General features: G+C 39.2%; 1 protein-coding gene across 15 annotated transcripts in view; it reads left to right on the forward strand.

The window, feature by feature from the left end:
- LOC108445837 overlaps positions 1-18,523 on the forward strand; it is a 252,214-nt gene that overhangs the window by 65,567 nt on the left and 168,124 nt on the right. For all 15 annotated transcript variants that reach the window (XR_001860831.1, XR_001860827.1, XR_001860832.1 and 12 more), the window contains one exon: positions 15,131-15,219. Coding sequence is in view for 6 of the 15 variants with exons in the window: in XM_017730704.1 (XP_017586193.1) it covers positions 15,131-15,219 (89 nt within the window). In the remaining 9 variants the exon portion in view is untranslated. The remainder of the gene's footprint in view (positions 1-15,130; positions 15,220-18,523) is intronic.

Genomic DNA, 18,523 nt, shown 5'->3' on the forward strand with positions numbered 1-18,523 from the left:
AAGTGTCTCTGGTAGCTCTTTCTGGAGGAGTCATTGCCACTTCTTTTCTTACAATGTTTTAAAATAAATGATGATTTGTGTGTGGTGGTGTTGGATTAATTTGTGTGTGGTGGTGTAGGATGGATAGCTAGGTGACTTCTGGTGTAGAAATTAACATTTCTGGTGGTCAAAATACATGGAATGTTCTGTATATGGAATCCTTGCTTGGAGGTACAGAAGATGGATGGTCTTACCTTATGAAAAAGTTTACTATTCTGTGAATATCAGGTATGACAGTTGGAGTATTTTTTGGTGTTTTTTGTTTTTTCCCTTTCAAAATCACAATATTAAGTAACCCAAAAACCAATTTCTATTTCAAGGTGGTTTGTGGAAATACCGAAGACATCCCTTATTTTATTTTATTTTTTTTTTTTTGAGCTGCATATTTAGTTCATATTAATTTTGTTAGTGTCTTATGAATTTTCTTATTACTGTTCCATTCTCTTAAGATTGATGAGTGCTTTCTTGGAAATAAAAGGTTAATTCTTTTTTCCGTGACTCAGGAAAGGAGATTTTTGAATTGTGAGAATATTTATTTTTATCTTATCGACAAGGATGTTGGGATGAAACAAATGCTTCTTTAAAAGACAGCAGCTGGTTCCAGCCTCCAGGTTTGAATTATTCTGCTTACAAGCAGCTGGAAGCAAGCCTATATAGGTTGCTTATTTAAGAGGTTAATGTACTTTCTATGGGGAATGCAGAACTGGATCTCACAGAAAGGAATATACTAATGTTGTCAGTGATGAGTTTTCATAATTTGAATTCGCACCAAGGGCCTTTGAAAAAGTGCTTTACTCTGAAAGTAATTTTGATCTTCTGCAAATAAAAATAATAAATGTTTGACCAGAGCCAGATTGCAGTTGTAAATGGCAGTTTAGCTATTTCAGATTTGTCAGTTGATTCAGTTTTTTTGGATGAATTCGAAACAAATATCCCAATAAAAGAAATTTTCAGGGGAGGAGAGTTATTTTACATGCTGGTTACTGGCAAGGGAAGGAATGCTTGTGCATAGCCAGAATCTCACAGAAGGCCTTTCTTATTCATGGGAAGTGTGTGTGTGTGTACACAACTTGTGTGTAGATGTATATATATTAGAATTTTCCGTGCAACTGGTATCTAGCACTGTGTAAGTCTAGCAGAAAAAGATTCAGTTTGAAAGATAACCATTCAGTATCTTCACTGTGATGATGTGGGTTGTTCAGCTCATGTATTGCTTTACAGAGAATATGTAGTGAGTGAGAAGGGATTATTTTCACTTGAACTGTTCTTGTGATGGAGGGAAGATGAGGCAGCAGCAAAGTGGGTCATACTGAATCCCTCATTCTTTGTGTAGAATTTGGAAAAAATGGAAATACAGTGAGAAATTGACAAGTTTATCCTCCTCTTGCTGGGTGCCCATTCTGTATTTTCAGGTTTTAATAAAGCTGGTAATTCTGTAGTGTATCCTTCTTAAATTCTCAGCAGTTTACATGTATCCAAGATGTTTCCTTTAGGAAAGTTTTCCTCTTTCCATGTGCTAAGTAGAGAGCTGTGAGCAGCACTGTCTTAAAGGGAGAGCAATGCCTGTTTCCAGAATGGCAGTGACAGACATTGTAGGGGAAAAAAGGTGACAGTAGTGTTTCCCCAGTACTGTGTCTCCTCACAGGGTGTGGTACTTACTGTATGTTACAATGACCTGCTTAAAAAAATTTTAATTAATTGTCAAAAAAAATCCTAAACATTATGAAATACAGTTCAAGATATGTTTCTGCTTAAGATGTTGGTAAGACTTTTATTTATTTTCTAGCAATTCTTTGAATATAATTGCTAAACGTGTAGATAGGTCCTGTGAGATGATCTGTAGCACTGAGTGAAGGTAGCTGAAGATACAAAATATTGTATCAATTTGCCTTTTTGCAAACCTAAATGCACCTCACAGCAAACTTCCTGTTGATGGTATTTTGGGGTTGGAGGTTTGAGTGGTCCCAGATATATTTTGCAGATGCATTCTTGCCTGGCGTCAGTGGATTCCAGGGCTCTGGGCCCTGCCATTGTTGGCTGCTTGCATCAGGGCATTGCAGTACATTCACCTTTAGGCAATTTCCTACCTTTGGCTCGTTCAATACCCAGAACCTTCTTACATGAGATAACGTGTGAGCTGGGATACATTTACCATATCATAAAGTTCTTCTCACACTTTAAAAAATAACAGAGTTGTCACTATGGATCAAATATTCATTGCCCTGATTTGGAAAATGTGTTCTTTGACTGCAGTGTTCATTTCTGTGGAGCTATTTCACATTGCCACTCACTCTCACTTTTGGTGTGACCTGTATTATGTGTGCATATGGCTCTGTTTCACTGCAGAAATGCTGTGTCTAGCAGCCTATTTTTCCTCCTCTCTTCAGGAACCTTGGTTTTCTGTACTTTAGGAGACCTTTTGGACACTTCAGTGTATTTCTAGAGTATGATTTTCTAAAACCACAAACAAAGAAAACCCAGCCCTAGGATGCAGGTGCCACAGCAAATAAGTGGAGATCAAAGGATTTCATATTGTGAAGAGATGCTGTCAAATCAGAAGGTGTAAGAAAAGGAGAATGCTTTTAAAAGGCCTGAATCTCTAGGGTGCTTTTTCCTCAGGACATATCCTTTAATTTTCTGAAAAGTTCCAGAACACTTAAACAGTGCAATTTTTTCCTAATCTTTCCTGTGTTATATTGACAGTTTGTGAGCTGGGAAGGAATGCTATAGGTGGACCACAGAGCTTCCACATATTGATCTGTGTTTCTACTCCTTTTTTTTTTTTTTCAGTTTTTCCTTAAGAGTAATGGCAGAAACGTGCTTTGCAACTTTCATATGAATGTGAAGGAAAAACAAAGCAGCCAATATGAGACAGATATGTGTCCATATGTCTTGATCAGTGCTTCTTCTGTTTCTTTTCTGAGAATGCTTCACCGTGAGCGTTATTTCAGTATCTCTGCCTTTGCAGTTAATGATTGCAATTAATAAGTAACTGTTACAATATATCATAGCAGTGCACTTCTGAGTATTCTTTTAAAAATTATTTTGAAATACAGCTGTGGGATGATAAATGAAAGTGCTAATAAATGAATGTAAGACAAACTACATGGAAGAGTTTGAAATATCTAAAAGTTACAGGTTGTTTTTGATAAGAAAAATCCCGAGACTATGGTTTTTTGTTTGAAGGATTTCCCAGGGGTGCATAACTTGGTAGCAAAAAGACATTAAACTGGAATTACATCTGGGTTTTCTTTAGAAGTAACCTATATGATATGAAAGTAACTTCAGAATCCTTCAGAATGAAAACTTCCTTGCAAATTAAAATGCTCTCAGAAATGTGAATGGAGGGGAGATAAAAAGGGGCTGTGAAGTTGTATATCATGACAGTGTGAAATAAATAGGAGCCAAATACAGTTTTGGATCATGATAATGGGACAGCTAATACCTTTTTAGCTGTACTGCTCCATCCATAGTTTTTTTAGAGTGAAGATTAAAGTTGTGGGGAGGCATAACCTATTTCAGGATGGAAGGAAGAATCCCTCCGGCACTGAATTGTCACCTGTGCACCAACACTTGCTATACTGTTCCGTTTGCACCAGGGATGGTGGTTGCGGTGAGAGAGCCTTCCCAAAACATGTTTCTGGGATTCCAGAAACTTGAGGCAGCTTCTCCTCAGTGTTTGGTCTGGGGTTTCAACACCACAGTCCTGCATAGTGTGTGCTCTTGGTAACACAGCTTGATTATTCTTGGAAGGAACCATGTCAGTCACAGGTTGATGTGTCTCCAGGGGATGCCTGTTTAGGAGAGGTTTCAAAATTTACAATAATACTGCCTATTTATCTGAGAGATGTGTCATTTTTAGAATTCTTGTTCAAACATTAGAATTATTTTCTGCTTGTTTTGTTTTCACTCTGCTAAACTGATGAATATAGTCCTTTATTTGAAGTTGATTAATAAAGATTTTAACATGCTGTTTAAATTATAGCAGCTTTATACTTCATTAGTAAAATATTATGTAATGATTATATTTGGATCTCGTCTTCTTTTTCTTTTCTCCTGCTAGTATTATTCTGTGGTGGCCTTCAAACAAGGGATCCTGTTAGATTCTCACTGGGTGGCCAAAAAGCAGATTACAAAAGTTATAAAGATTCATGTTTGTTTTGGGTGGAGGCTTCAAAGGCTCACAGGCTTCCTTACACAAGGATGCAGTCAGGAAATGTGAAGGCAGGAAAAAAAAGATTCTGAATCTGTTTTGTGTAAAAAGGGGGTTGTAAAGCCACTGTCCTTGCCTAGCTTCAATGGAAAGGCAGGGTAATCATGGATTTCTTTGCACTGTATGTCTTTGATGTTTGTGTTAGTTGCAACCAATAAAGCTTCTTTTTATTCTTTACATGTATGCCTTAGTAATGTAAAATGCAGTGACATATTCATAAGGCAAATTGTAAACAGTGTGCTAAAGCTTAGTGACTTAATGCCTGTAGTTTTGAGGTGCCGGATGATGGGATGTATTCCAGTCCATATGTTCTGCAGATTGCAATTAGTAAAACCCTCCTGCTGCTACGTGGGATAAAGTGTGAGTTAGGATTTAAAGCTGTGTATTTTTTTTTCTTTGATAAGTTACTGAAGGAATTACCTCATCAGTTCCTTCCAGTACTAAAGATAACTCACTCATGTGACTTGCCCAAGCTGGTCTGTATCTGCAGGCCTTCTGATACTGTTGTATATCACCCATGTTAGTAATTTTATTAGATGATGTTAAGATATGGCTGTTAATCAGAGTTCTTACATGATATTATGAATGTCTGCAGGAACACAGGTCTTTATATACCATGTGTATACTCTTAATGCTTAAATGATGTTGCACAGATATGTACCAAGGATGGATGAACATAAAAGGAAGAAATTATTTCTTGTCTTATTCAAATGACTCCTTTCATGAAAAAAGGAAGGAAATGCTTTGTATTAATATGCAATTATTTATATATGCTCTCAGAGGTGTTATCTGCTGTGCTTTAAATATGCAGTAGTCTCTGTCAAGAAAAAGAGTTTTGTCCTTGTGTTTTCTAGCTGTAAATATTTTTTCCCCTGAGGTTCCCACCCCTCCACCCCCTCATTTTTCTTTTAGGAGGCTTCCACTTAATGAAGCTGCAGACAGGAAGTGATTCAGATTGCAGAATGGACACTGGCAACATGCATATGCATGAGAAGATGCTGTGAGATAGTCAGGGCTTTGAAAGAAAGTCACCATGGAGCAGTAATCCCACAGAGGAATGACTCAGGAGGACTCTGTACTTGAGTTGCTTCTGTGAAATTGTTGCCCTTTGTCAATATTTGCCTATATAGGCATTATTGATTGGGTTATTTGTGTTCATTAATATATATGATAACTTTATATCACTTTTGTGGTGAGGTAGCTCTTTGTTTCAGTGGGAAATTGAAGTTACAGAACACCCAAGCAGTGTTTAAGTTTGCCATTCAGGGCTTGCTGCAGAGATGTTACAGCTATTTTTGGTCTCCCTCTGGGTCCGTGGGAACCAAGATGTAGGGGAAAGAGAGGGGTCTTCTCACAGCACTAGGGAAGGACGTGAGGAGATGATGTGCAGCTGAGCTCAGGATGGGATGTAGCCTAAAACTGAGTTGGCCAAGGCTGCCTGGGCAGCCAGGACAGGGCAGGCAGATGAGATCTCTCTCATGCTGCTGCTGCTTGGGCAAATGACTATGTGACAGAAGCTAGACAATCCAGGACATGTTCATTTAAAATCATAACTTGAAGTCACTCCCCCACTTATTTAACCAAACTGAGGAGTGGCAACAGATGCTGCAGTGTTACAAACTGCTCAGAGCCCAGGCTGGTCCTGCATTTTGGCCACAAAAACCCCCTGCAGCACCACAGGTTGGGGACAGAGTGACTGGAAGTGCCCAGGCAGAAAGGGACCTTGGGTACTGATTGACAGCAGCTGAACATGAGCCAGCAGTGCCCAGGTGGCCAAGAAGGCCAATGGCATCCTGGCCTGTATTAGGAACAGTGTGGCCAGCAGTGATTCTTCCCCTGTACTTGGCACTGGTGAGGCCACACCTTGAGTGCTGTGTCCAGTTCTGTGCCCCCCTTTTTAGGAAGGATGTTGAGATGCTGGAGCATGTCCAGAGAAGGGCAGTAAGGCTGGTGAAGGGTCTGGAGCACAAGTCCTGTGAGAAGCATCTGAGGGAGCTGGGGGTATTCAGCCTGGAGAAAAGGAGGCTCAGGGGGGACCTTGTTGATCTCTTCAACTGCTTGAAAGGAGGTTGTAGCCAGGTGGGGGTTGGTCTCTTCTCCCAGGCAAGAAGTGACAGGACAAGAGGACAGACACAGTCTTAAGCTGTGCCAGGGAAGGTTTAAGTTGGACATTAGGAAGAATTTCTTCACAAAAAGGGTGGTTGGGCATTGGAATGGGCTTCCCAGGGAGGTGGCCGAATCACTGTCCCTGGAAGTGTTTAAGACTGGATGTAGCATTGATTCTGTGATCCTGTGGTTAACTGAGCATTGAACAGCACTATGTGGGAAAAATCAAGCAAACCTAGTTTTCTTGGCAATAGTTACCCTTGTTTTCCATTTCAGGAGGATCTAGGGCTCTGTGAAGTATAACTAGAGATTGTCGTTACAAGTCAGCTTCCCAAGACCTCTTACATTCAACACTGACTCTTAAATTGACTCCAAAACCGCTAAAAATAGATATTACAGTGTGATTGTTACAAGATTAATGTTATGGAATCTACAGATGTAAATTATAGTTCAGTTTGGGAGGCTTTGCATGTATAAATCTCTCATGAATACATTCAAGCAAATATTAAAGGGGTGGAGAATCTTCTGTTTTGGTTTTCTATTGGAGTACTTGTTCCAAGAACTGGCTTGATTTGGTCTCTAGTGGCAGAAAATGAAACCTGACGTAATTTCCACTAAGGATTGAGAAGGTCAAACCAGTTTTGGAATCCAGATCCAAATCTGAGAACTGTTCCAAGTTCGTCAGTCTAAAGGTGTTCCACTGATTCAATGAGCGTCCTTGCCATGATGAATTCGGAGATGAGCAGCCTTACAAATGGAAGCTGTAACAACCATTACACCAGCAAAAATCGGTTTTGTCACTGGAGTGGCAGGTGTTCAGCCAGCCTTTCTTTTCTGCTGTTCTGCCCCAGAGCCACTGCTGTAAACCTGAGAAAACTCTGATTGTTGTTTACGCTTAGGCACCCTAATGTTGCTGTGATGGTACCCAGGGACACTTGTCTGATGGTGTTTGCTATAGTATAAACTATGATAATATGATAATGTTGCTGTTTCTAGTTATTCACAGAAGTAACTGATAGCAAAAGCTATATTTTAAAAAAACAGTGATTCTTCCTTCAGATTTGCTATTAGTGTAATTAAATTAAGTATGTATGTTCTTAGATCTAATATGACTAAAATTTGCTTTCTGAATGTGATGGTATTTTCTTTGTTCTAGAAATACATCCTAAAGCTTTTAGAGCAGGTGGTTAAAAGTGACCAACTGTCTAAAGATATATAGACACCAAAAAAAAAAAAATTGTTTTACATCTTATTTACTGTTACTTGTGGTGCCTTTGTAGAAACTTGAGTGTTTCTTCCCTATCAATGCTTTTTAATTTGTTTTTGTATTGAGACAATAGACTCAATTTCTATTCTTTTTTTTTTTTTTAAAAGAAGTTAAAGCTTCTTCTGTGTTGTCAGAGTCATAGGAATTTTCTCAAGTCCGGCTTCTTCAATTATTTTGTAGTGAATGTTGCAATATCACAGAGTGGCTACAGTTATTCACACAAATTGTAACCAATAGAAAAAACCAAATCAATGTTTGCATTGTTGCTACAGCTTGGAAAAAAGATTTTTGGCAGTGAAGAATAGGTGTATGTAATGAGCTCTAGATTTTAAATATAGTGAGAAGAATATAGGAGGAAATTGCCTGTATTTTTATGAGCATGACTCATGAGGGATATATTTGCTATAGTTAATATCCAGTGGGTTTTGCCCTCCTGAAGTACCATGTCTTGTGCACAAAACTCCTTCACTTGGCTGATCTTTGGCGTTGTTTTTGGTTGATCTCCACTGTCTTTAGTCAGAGTCAGCTGTATTTTCCTAGTGCTCACCAGGGGAAAATACTGCTCCAATGCACTCAGGCCAGATTCCCTCCTTTTTTTTTTATGTTATTCACAGGGATGCTCTCAAACCCCACCTAAACTCCTGCTTTTGGAACCAGTGGAAATCTGCCTGCTTTGGTACATGTCTTAGCAAGCACATGGAAGCTGTACTTGCTAATTGCAGTCAGTGATGACAGTCTTGCAATCCCATCCCCCTGAACTTGAGTGTTTGTGTATTCCCATGGGACACCAGGCTTAGATGCTCAGTCCTGAGGTGTGCTGGGCCACGGCATGCAGTGTGGACATGCTTCCTGCTGTCTCAGGCTAGTAGGTGCAGCCAAAAGTGGGGTCTCAGGAGGAGGACAACTGGGACAGTGCAAAAGGGGTTGGTGGGAACAACGTGAGAACTCCCACTTGCTTCCCTTGAAATGGATGCTAATGTTGTTTAAAGACAAAAAACCAAACAATGCAATAACAGCAAAAACCTACTGGCACACCTTTGGGGAGTCCCATAAGAAAAGAAAATGTGACAGATGCTTGCCATCTTAAATAACTTTATTATTTTAGTGGAAGAATGCAGTAGATACATACATTTCTATCCTGTGTGTGTCTGAGGTACTGGTATTATTTCTGTTCTGTGTAATCCCTGACATTTTCCAGTGTGCAAAGATCACTAGTCACTGAAAACTAAAAGCAAGTTAAGTACAGAACTAAAGCCATCTGGTAGTTCAGACAGAAAAGTTAGATAATTAGCTGTTCTTGTCAAGGGGCTGTGATTAAAATAGGCCATCTTCATAAAAGTGACTAGTTTGCAAGGGACTTCCTGGAAGCCACCTGGGATAATGATAATGAAAAGAACAAAATTAAAAACGGGGGGGAGGTGGTGCCATTACAGCTCATGATGGCTTTTGTAAGTGAATTAAGTCAGCTTTTAACTTGAAGGCTGGTTATTATTTTTGGTCCTTTTTAAAGAAACAAAGATTGAGTTTTCTGACTGTTTGGCAATGTGATGCCACTAGGTCAGCCAGGTTACTGCTGGAGAGCCATAATATTTCTGTGTCAAGCTCTGGTTTCATTGCTCACATCCTTATTAACTTCTAAATGCTGTTGGCACAGCTCATCTTCAAAGGCCACTCTAATCTGTGTAACCTGATGGCTTCTGCTCAGGGAATTTGTTCCTTTGGGGGAATCAGCAGTATTAAGAAACACTAGAAGAGCAAAAAACATCAGAACAGCATTACTGCATCATTCTTTGCCAGCTGATGATTGCAACATGCGTAGCAATGTTAGTGTAATATGAATTTATATTGATAGATATCTCTTAAGGAATAAGCTGTTTAGCAAGTAGTGCTTAGAAGGGAACCTCTTTGTATAGTGGGAGGAAGGATCTGTGTAACCTTGGCAGCTCCAGCCCACCCTCCAGTTCTAGTGTGAAGGGGCTTGGTGTTCCCTTTGGCCTTTACTGCTGAAATCTTGTCCTCCTCATCCTAGAAGATCGCAGCAGGAAAGCCTCCAAAGGCTGCACAGGACTTGCTCTTTCCTGCATGTGGATTCCTTAGTGGATGCCCTATGCTGATGTAATAGTTTTAATCAGAGAAGTCTGACCTGAATAATCTAAGTAGTGTCTCTGAGAACAAACTGTTGAGGGCATCTATGCTAAATGCACTAGTAGGATAAAATAAATGTGGAATGAGAATGCTCCATCACTGGTGTGATTTAATTAAATATATTTTCACTCCATACGGATAAAAATCCTATATCTAAATAAAATTAATTGAAATTTATTTAGGTTTTTAAAATTTTCATTGACAGTTGCTACTTATTTAACAATTCTAGTAAAGAGCTGTTCATGCTGTTTCAGAGGCTTGTAAGAATTTCAGTGTGACTGTAATATTTTCTCATATAGAATGTGCTGGAAATCTCTTGTAAATGTAACCAAGTTTAATATTTAAATTAAAATGTGGGCGAGAATGAAAACTACTCTGGGTTTCCTGTGCTTAAATTCTCCTAAAAAAAAAAAAATCTGCTTCTAAATTATTTTCATTAAGTGGAGCTTTTATGTCTCTATATTTCTTGATTAGGAAAGCAATGATTTGAAAAATTCAAGATATTGAGGTCTCAAAAGTGTCAGGGATGCTCAGCTTCAGAAAGCATAAGTAAACATTTCAGTGCAATGTACTTGAAATAAATTGCTGTGAATGCTTGTGGATATACAAATATTTCTGATCAGTTTAATGGGTCAAACTTTCAGATAATTAGAAAGGCGCTGACTGTACCCATGTGCGATCAAGTTAATAATGTCTCACTGCATTCTGTGTCAAACAGGAGCGTGATGCATCTAGTGAATGCTTATCTAAGGCTTCTTGTAAGAAGTGTTGAATCTGAACACTGCTTTACAAATTTTCTTTTCCTTTTTTTTTTTTATATTGAGAAAATTAAACTATTAAAAACTGCTTTTGAAGTACTTTCTTGAATACTGTCAAAAGCAGAAAATCCAGATTTTAGGTTCCAAGTGCAGGTTGTCACTCATGTTTTAAGTTCTGCCTGCTCATGACCTGTTTCAGTATCTACACTTGCTGACCTGATGGCCATGGTTCTACTTTGTAGTATTTTTTTTGGTGACAATATTTTCTATTATGCCCAGTCAGTCTGACTTTCCAGCATTCTTCACACTTTTATTGTTATTTACTTACGTGGGAGAAAATGGACTGAGAAGTTGACAAGCAAGGTGAAGCAAGAACAGGGTTTTCACTTGGTAATGTTATAACTGTTTTCAGATAAGTCTTGCAAGTGAGTAAGTTACTATCAATGATATGAGATAATAGAAAGCCTGGGTGGCTGGGGTTGAGCACTGTGAAGTCTGAATGATCTCTTGGTGGCAGTTCATTGGAATGAAATTTAATCTGGCTTTAAAATTCAGATTTTTTTTTTTTAAGGCTAGATTGTTATGAGTTGTGACAAACCATCAGAATGTTCCTTCCCCCACCAAATTGTATCCCTCTAATGTGCCAGAGTTTTTTCACGTCTGCTTATTGATGAGGTGTCTGATCACAGATTTTTTGGTTTGTCCTGTTCTTTGTAAAAGTTGGTGAAATTCAGGTTTTCCTGTAGATAAGCCCTTGGCTTTTCAGTTGCTTCCGCCTTGCAAAGAAATTAATTCCTTCAAGCCAGTGAGTCTGCAGCTCCAGCTGTGACTGTAGATGAATGTTCTTGCAGGGTCATGTACTGTAGCTCTGAACCTAAATAAAAGGATTAACAAGAGTTCACTTGGAGGAAAAACACTTAATTTCACTATAATAACTATGAGAATCCATAGGGAAAACCAATAAAGCTTTACTATTAAAATTGTTAACAAATGATTATTCCGCCCTGACCCTCTCTTCCCACTGTTACTGTACTTTTGAACAGTAACAAATGATGGGATTGACCTAGTTCATGGTAGTGCTTTAGTCCCTGGCCTACAAATGATCTTTTTATTGTAAAATAATTCCTAGTCTAGTTCTTTTAGGAAGCATTGATAGTATTTATGAAGGAAACAATGTTTTTTGGTGCATTTCACACAATCTTCTGCCCCAAAACTTGGCTTGGTGTGAAGGAAGAAGGGGCATCATGTGGACAGTGATGCTGGAACTGAGCCTGGCAGCCAGCAATACCCAGATGATACATCTCATTGCTCCAGAAGAGCATGACTGATTTCCACAGCTAGCACAAACTGCTTTTAATGATTCCTGGCAGAAAAGGAGGATTTCTGGGGTGAGTGACTCTCTTCAGTTGCATACATATAGACCTCATTGTCTCATCTCCAAGCAGCACCTCTGCCCAGCAATGGGGGAGAGCAGAGGGGCTGCTGGCAGGGGCTTCCTCACTCAGTAATATCTCAGTTGGCTGGTGATGACTGTGGAACAGCTGCTTTCCACTCAAGCAAGTGGTGTAAAGGGCCAAGCCCCTGCTCAGGAAAATAACTGATCCTTCGGGGCTCTCCTGTCTCTGATGGAGATGTAAGGAGAGGGCGGAAGGATTTTGATCACAGTGATCTTGACTCTCTCCCAAGCATTTTAGGACTTCCAGCCTCAGGCAGCACTATTGTCTGGGTAGACAAAGCAATACTTGTATCCATTTCCTTGGGAAGGAAATCAGGTAATTAAAATTGACTAATGTGACTGCCCTGATTGGATTAAGAAATCAAATAGATGAAAGTTGTCTAATTTTAAAGTTTAAATCTTGATATTAGTTTTGTCTTGTGCTTCATTTGGGCTTTGGGGGTGGTGAGCAAGTCCTGGTTGGTAGGTGGGTGACCCTCATGAACCCCTGTCTAAAACGTGCCACAGTGCCCATGTGGGTTACCTGCTGGGAGCTCCTGATGTTGAAGCGAAGGCATGAAGGCTGGTGCATGAACAGGTGTCCCCAAAAATGGTCTGAGGTTCTGCTTGAGTACACACTTAGCACCAGGAACTGGAGAGCATTTTGGGTTCTGTCTTGTGCTTTTGTGTTCCTTATTTTTCCTCAAAGATTCTGCACCTTTGAGAGACGTTTTATGTGCCTAGCATGTATTTTCAAAGAAATATAACTTGTAAAAATATTCATCAATCTGTCTTTCATCAGTAGGCCACCTAATACATTTTTCTTTTTTCAGAGAAAAGAAAAATGTATGGATAACATTGTACTTTGTTTCAGCAATGTTTTTCATTTGTCACCAGATGAGAATCACACTCAACTTTGACTGTTGACCTACTCTTTTTATTTCTCTCCAGTTTTCTTGCTTGCATGCTCAGGAATGTATTTTGTAGAACACCTCCTGAAACTCTAGAAACTACCAACAGTCCATAGGGATGGCGTAGGAGCCGCAGTCTGGATGGAATTCCACATGAACTTTTGTTCTTCGCTATACCCTTGCTCCAGCACTCTTTGAGCCAAGTGTTTTTGATGGTCTCTTCTTTAATACTTAATGTGGCTTTAATTAGTCACAAGTGGCAATTAGCCTCTAAAGTTAGGAATTGCAGTTAAATAAATTAGGCATGCTCTTCTATCAACTAATTTTATCATGGGTTGGTTTGATTTTTTTTTAATGACTGTGTTCATGTAAGCAGCTTGTGCTTTAGGGATGTTTCTGTTTTTCCTACATTCTTCAGTGATCTTGGGTCTCCTTGCAGAAATTGCAGAGAATTCTGTTGGAAGAGACTCGAGTTTTAACAGCATGTTTTATGGGAACAGTTGGCTGATATTTTGGCTGGATTTTCAGGACCTTAGAGTTATAAGGTGAAAATTATAGATCAAAGCCACTGCAGGTAGTGGTACAACTGTCAGGTGTCTCTATGTATGTTAGGTCTTTCATTGGCTCATTGTTGAGTTCACACAAATGAGATTTAAACATGAATTTAAACTACACAAACTGTAGTTTAGGGTCTCCCCCTCCTGTATATAATAGCTTGAATGTACACCAAGTTTATAAGATGCATTCTGGGTAAGACTAACTTACATTTATCTACTTGATTTATTGATTTAATTTGTAAACAGAACAAATATGAGAGGAGTCACTAATGAAATAAGAATATCACCTGATCCTGCTGTATTTCAAGTTATTTCTTTACACAGAGATATGCTGAAGCCTCTGCTGTGTAGTTGGGGGTGAGGTTCTCTAGACTTTTAGGCAGTTATGTAAAATTGGGGTGATGTGAAAAGACAGAAAACAGAAAAATGAATATTAGATAAAACATTTCAGGTTTTGTAGATGATGAGATGGGTATGAGATGAGCTTGTGGATTTTGTAAGCTTCATCTCATCATAAATGAAGTACAGTCGAACACAATTGTAGCCGTATCCTGAGCGATGCTTCGCTAAGCCTCACTTACTGGAGCAGGCAGCTGGACTGTCCAGGAGAAGCAACTTCACTGAAGCAGCAGAAACCAGAATGTTCTTCCATGTGCTACAGATTGCTGGAAATTGAGTGGGACCTATGTGGAGATTGCATTGTGTACCTTAGATCTGATGAAAATAGTTTTATAATGTGCAACAGGGAAGAAATGTGTGATGTAGATGTAGTTCACAATAAAATATGGTGTCCTTTGTAAAAGCAGACCCATCTGTGTGCTGTTATGAAGAAAGACTTTTCCTGTGCCCTGGAAAGCATGTTTTGCCCGTGAAGTTTATGGTGCTATGCTTGCAGACATGGGAGTTAACTGCAGTACCTGAAACCTGAAAGGTTAATTTCCTGACTGCATCATTACTCTGTTAATCAAGCAGATGCATGTAACACTAGCAGGGCACATTTTTTCCAATTTGGTATTTGATTTATAAAAAGAAGACTTTGCAGGGATACCATTTAACTGATGTAAGTTGCCGAGCTTTTTGATATACCCATGTTCTGGCTCTAAAGTCAAAATGCAGCACTAAAAATGGCTGTGTCCAGAATTGTAAAGTATTATTTGTACCTGGACACTTAAACACAGAGCTTTCTGTCTGAAAATAAAGGAAAAATATTAAGGAAAGACATATTTCATGTTTAGCATAAGTCATTGTTTCTGTATAAATGCAACCATAATTTGGAAATATTATTTCTTTTTCTGTGAGAACTGAAAAACTTCTCTAGAATTCGTGTGAATTAATACCAACAAGTTGAATACGTAGATGGGGCATAGGTGCCAAATCAATAAATTGACTGTGGAAGACTGTTGCTCTTTGGATTCTTCTGTTTTTACATGTCATGTTGATTTCTCCATCTGTAATTAGCCTTGCTAGTAATTGTGTTACTTGTGGTTCTGATTCTGCAACAGCAGAATGTATCACAACTTTGTTTGAATGCATGGACAAAGTCCAAATAAAAAAAAAAATTAAAAAATGTATCATTGGAACTAAAAAAAGTCCTTGCAAATTCAGTGTCACACTGAATTCTGAAGTATTACTGTTCTATTTGCAGTGGATTTGGTGGCTTTTATATCGTGTATCATGCTGTTTCTTTTTAAACACTTAGGAGTTCACCAGATCTTTTTGCTATGTGGTTGATGAAGCATTATCCTGGGACAGCAGTGATGATGGATGCATGAACAGAACACACTTCAGGTAAGAAATCAGATGTATGCCATTTGGTGTGGCTATTCATTAACTTTCCTCACATTGTTTCACTTCAGCTTCAATAGTAGCAGTCTTTAATGTTACACCACTAAAATTCACTGAATATAAAATATAAATCTCTTGTCTACATGAATGTTTACATATATTTCTCTGTAAATCAGTGTCAGCTGGTTTTTTGTTTTCCTTCTAGATTTGGTAACCCTGGTAACAGATGCTGCTGCTGCTATTACAGCCTTTACCCTTGCTACTGTATAAATTTCCATAAGAATTTTATTTCACATTAGCGGTTACGACTATAGGTCTGAATATAAGGATAATTTCAGCATTTCTTGAGTGGTTTAGGTAACTTAACTTGTTCTTTAAGGCTATGCCAATTCAGGTTATAGTTGTCAAGTTGTTGATAATCCTTGGAAGTTAACGCAAGCTTGTTAAAGCCTTCATGCACAAAGGCAGGCAAAAGTTGGTATTGATTTAATGCTTGCTGTTCCACAAGCTTCCTGGGAAAACATGGACAAATTCTTCAGTTTCCGTATCAGTGGGAACTAAGTGTCTACATACCATATACGCCTACATACCAATATGCTGGCATTTCTGGTAGGGAAAACAGTGTGTCCAGAGTACAGTTTTTTGCACAACTCTGATATGCCCAGGGCTACATTGAGCTTCCTGTGTGCCTGAGGATGACCTTGTTGTGCTGGCAGGGTAGAGCTGCCAGGCAGCCAGTGCTCCAAAATGAAGGTGGGTACTGCTGAGTGCCCATTTCAGCTAAAGTGAAAGGCTTGGGCTTAGATATAAGTGCTGTCTTAAGTCACACGTGGGCTTGAGGATCTTCGGGCTTCCGATTGCCCTCTTCTTTCCTTCCTTTGTAAGAGTATTGTGAAGATAGACGTAGTGAAGACTGTGTTGTGTTCAGGTTGGAGCCAGATCTGTAGGTACAGTGTTGAAGAGGTGTCTTAAGGCAAGGACCGTTGTGTTCAGGTTGGAGCCAGATGTGTACAGTGTTGAAGAGGTGTCTTAAGGCAAGGACATAAAATATACGAAGGAATGATCCTGGAGTTTACTTTATTCTTCAACTTGTGGGGTGTTAGAGCATAAACATGTCAGACACATCAAAATGTCAGTATCTGTGGATCAAGGTTAGGCCTAGAGATTTAGGGAAGGCATAGTAGCCTCCTGTCCCATGGAGTGGCTGACAGCTGATGCCAAGAAAGGAGAGTGGAGTATGCGGTTGCTTCCCGGATCAATCTCTCATGCTCTACACATGGGCATCTGAGTCAGTGCTGGCTTCTGTGCTAACTAGTCTTGGCTATGCTTTCCATTTCTGTGAATTTGTGAGGTTATGTTTTGATCCCAGGTAGATTTTTAGGCTCTGCCACTTTGTAGTGTTCTGGATTCCCCAGCTGAATTCCAGGAGGGAGGAAGCAAGTAGTCCGTGAAGTTAGTTTTGAACCTCCTACTTGCTAATTTCATTTAAGCTGGGGACTGGGTTGACATGCCAGGAGACTCAGGAGTTGAGCTGAGCCTTTTCTGCTTCAGTGGAGTGGTAGGAAAGGATGATGGCTGGGAAGATTTAAAGAGAGTTTAAAAAGCAGCTACACTAAAATCTCATTGAAATGGAATGAAACTGCAGGACTTCTGTGGCCCTCCCACTGGTAGTGCCTTCCTAATGAGTAGGTTTGAGGCAGCTGCTCAGACCTGTCTTGCTTTTCTCTTTCAGTTTATTTCCTGTGATTTTAATAGTAATTTGGGGTTTATGTTCTGTACCTCCTAGAGTTACAGAAAGCAACAGAGAATATGCTATGTCATCTTTTAAGCAGTCATCCTGCCATTTTTTTTCCTGATAGGATTCAAGATTGTGTGGAAGAAAGTACCATAAATTTAAAATATCCTGGGGATCCACACTCAATGGGTTGAGCCTCCCAGCAAGACATTAAAATATAGGACCATTAATCAGAACTGAACTGTATTTTTTCTTGTTGTTTTTCTTTTGCACGTTTAAAACATTTCTTTTGGGTTCACAGAAACTTCAGGTGGACTAAAAGAGAAAAAAAAAGGAATTGCCCAATGATGCCTTTGCAGTAAAATCATTGCACTGAATAACCTGACTGTACATATTGCACCTGATGTGTCAAGGCTGTGGAAGGAAGTGTGAATATTGCAAAAATCTACCTGACTTGCTTAGATGGAGTCTCAGAAAAACACTATGCAATATATATGATGTTAACTACTGTGGTAGGATTGCTGAACTGGAAAAGGCTGAAGGTAGGCCTCTCTGAGCCTCTCTGAGCCTCTCTGAAAAGGTAAAAATTTGACGCTGTGAATGTGCTAACTACAGAATTCAGAGTACGACACTTTCAAGAGTAAAGGCATTTCAAATTCTGTAAAAGCAAGCAGAAACCAAAACAGCTCTTAGCTAAAATCTTAGAGCCAGTTGAAGGAGAATAATTTAGTTATACTGATTCTCTTTCTTGGCAGAGAATATTTGGGAGACAGAATTTATGCAGCTGGATAGAAGTTTGGTTTATTTTTGCTCTTGATTTTTTTCTGTTAAAAACAGTGGAGATCTTGGACTTAATAAATGATTACATATCCAGATGAATGTTGTACACTTTTTTCTATCCCAAGTGCCCTTATTTTCCCTTCTGTGTCTGTATTTGGGGCTAAATCCTTATGAGATACAGGGCAAATTGGATGTAGCATATCATTTAAGGCTATTTCACTTGAGGATGACTCCACTGTGAGCATTCTGATGGCTCATGGAAAAACATGTAAAAGACTGCCAAGCCAGCTTGCTCACTTAGAGGAAACTGCTGGGCACCTTGTTCCTCAAGTCCCCAGAAAATGGGCGAAGGTTTTTCCCTGAATCCCTTTTGTGAGGCTGATGGATGCTGAACTTGCTTGTGGTACAAAATGACCAGATATTTAATGGAGAACCAAAAGAAGGAACCTCAAATGGAAAAACTTAGCAATACTGGAACTGTGGGTGAATTGCTTGCTCGCTGTTTTAAGCCTCAAAATGGAGATGTGGTGGGGAGAAGGGCAAATCTTCTTTGTTTTCCTGTACAGGAAGGAGTGGCTGAGAAAAATGTGTTTGAGAGAGTTTGGAAATGGAGAAAGTGAATTGGACAATTTGATTAGACTAAAGAGAATAAGGTTTATCCACAGATCCTCTGGATGCATGTGAATATGTGGAGGTGGATTGTTTCTTGCCAGAGATTTGTATAAAATTGTAAAAACAGAGCAGGGTTGGGTTTTTTGTAAATTTTTTTTTCTGTAGCAGGATATAACTAGA

The sequence above is a fragment of the Corvus brachyrhynchos genome, unplaced genomic scaffold, assembly GCF_000691975.1.
Source record: "Corvus brachyrhynchos isolate BGI_N302 unplaced genomic scaffold, ASM69197v1 scaffold43, whole genome shotgun sequence".
NCBI classification, from domain to species: domain Eukaryota; kingdom Metazoa; phylum Chordata; class Aves; order Passeriformes; family Corvidae; genus Corvus; species Corvus brachyrhynchos.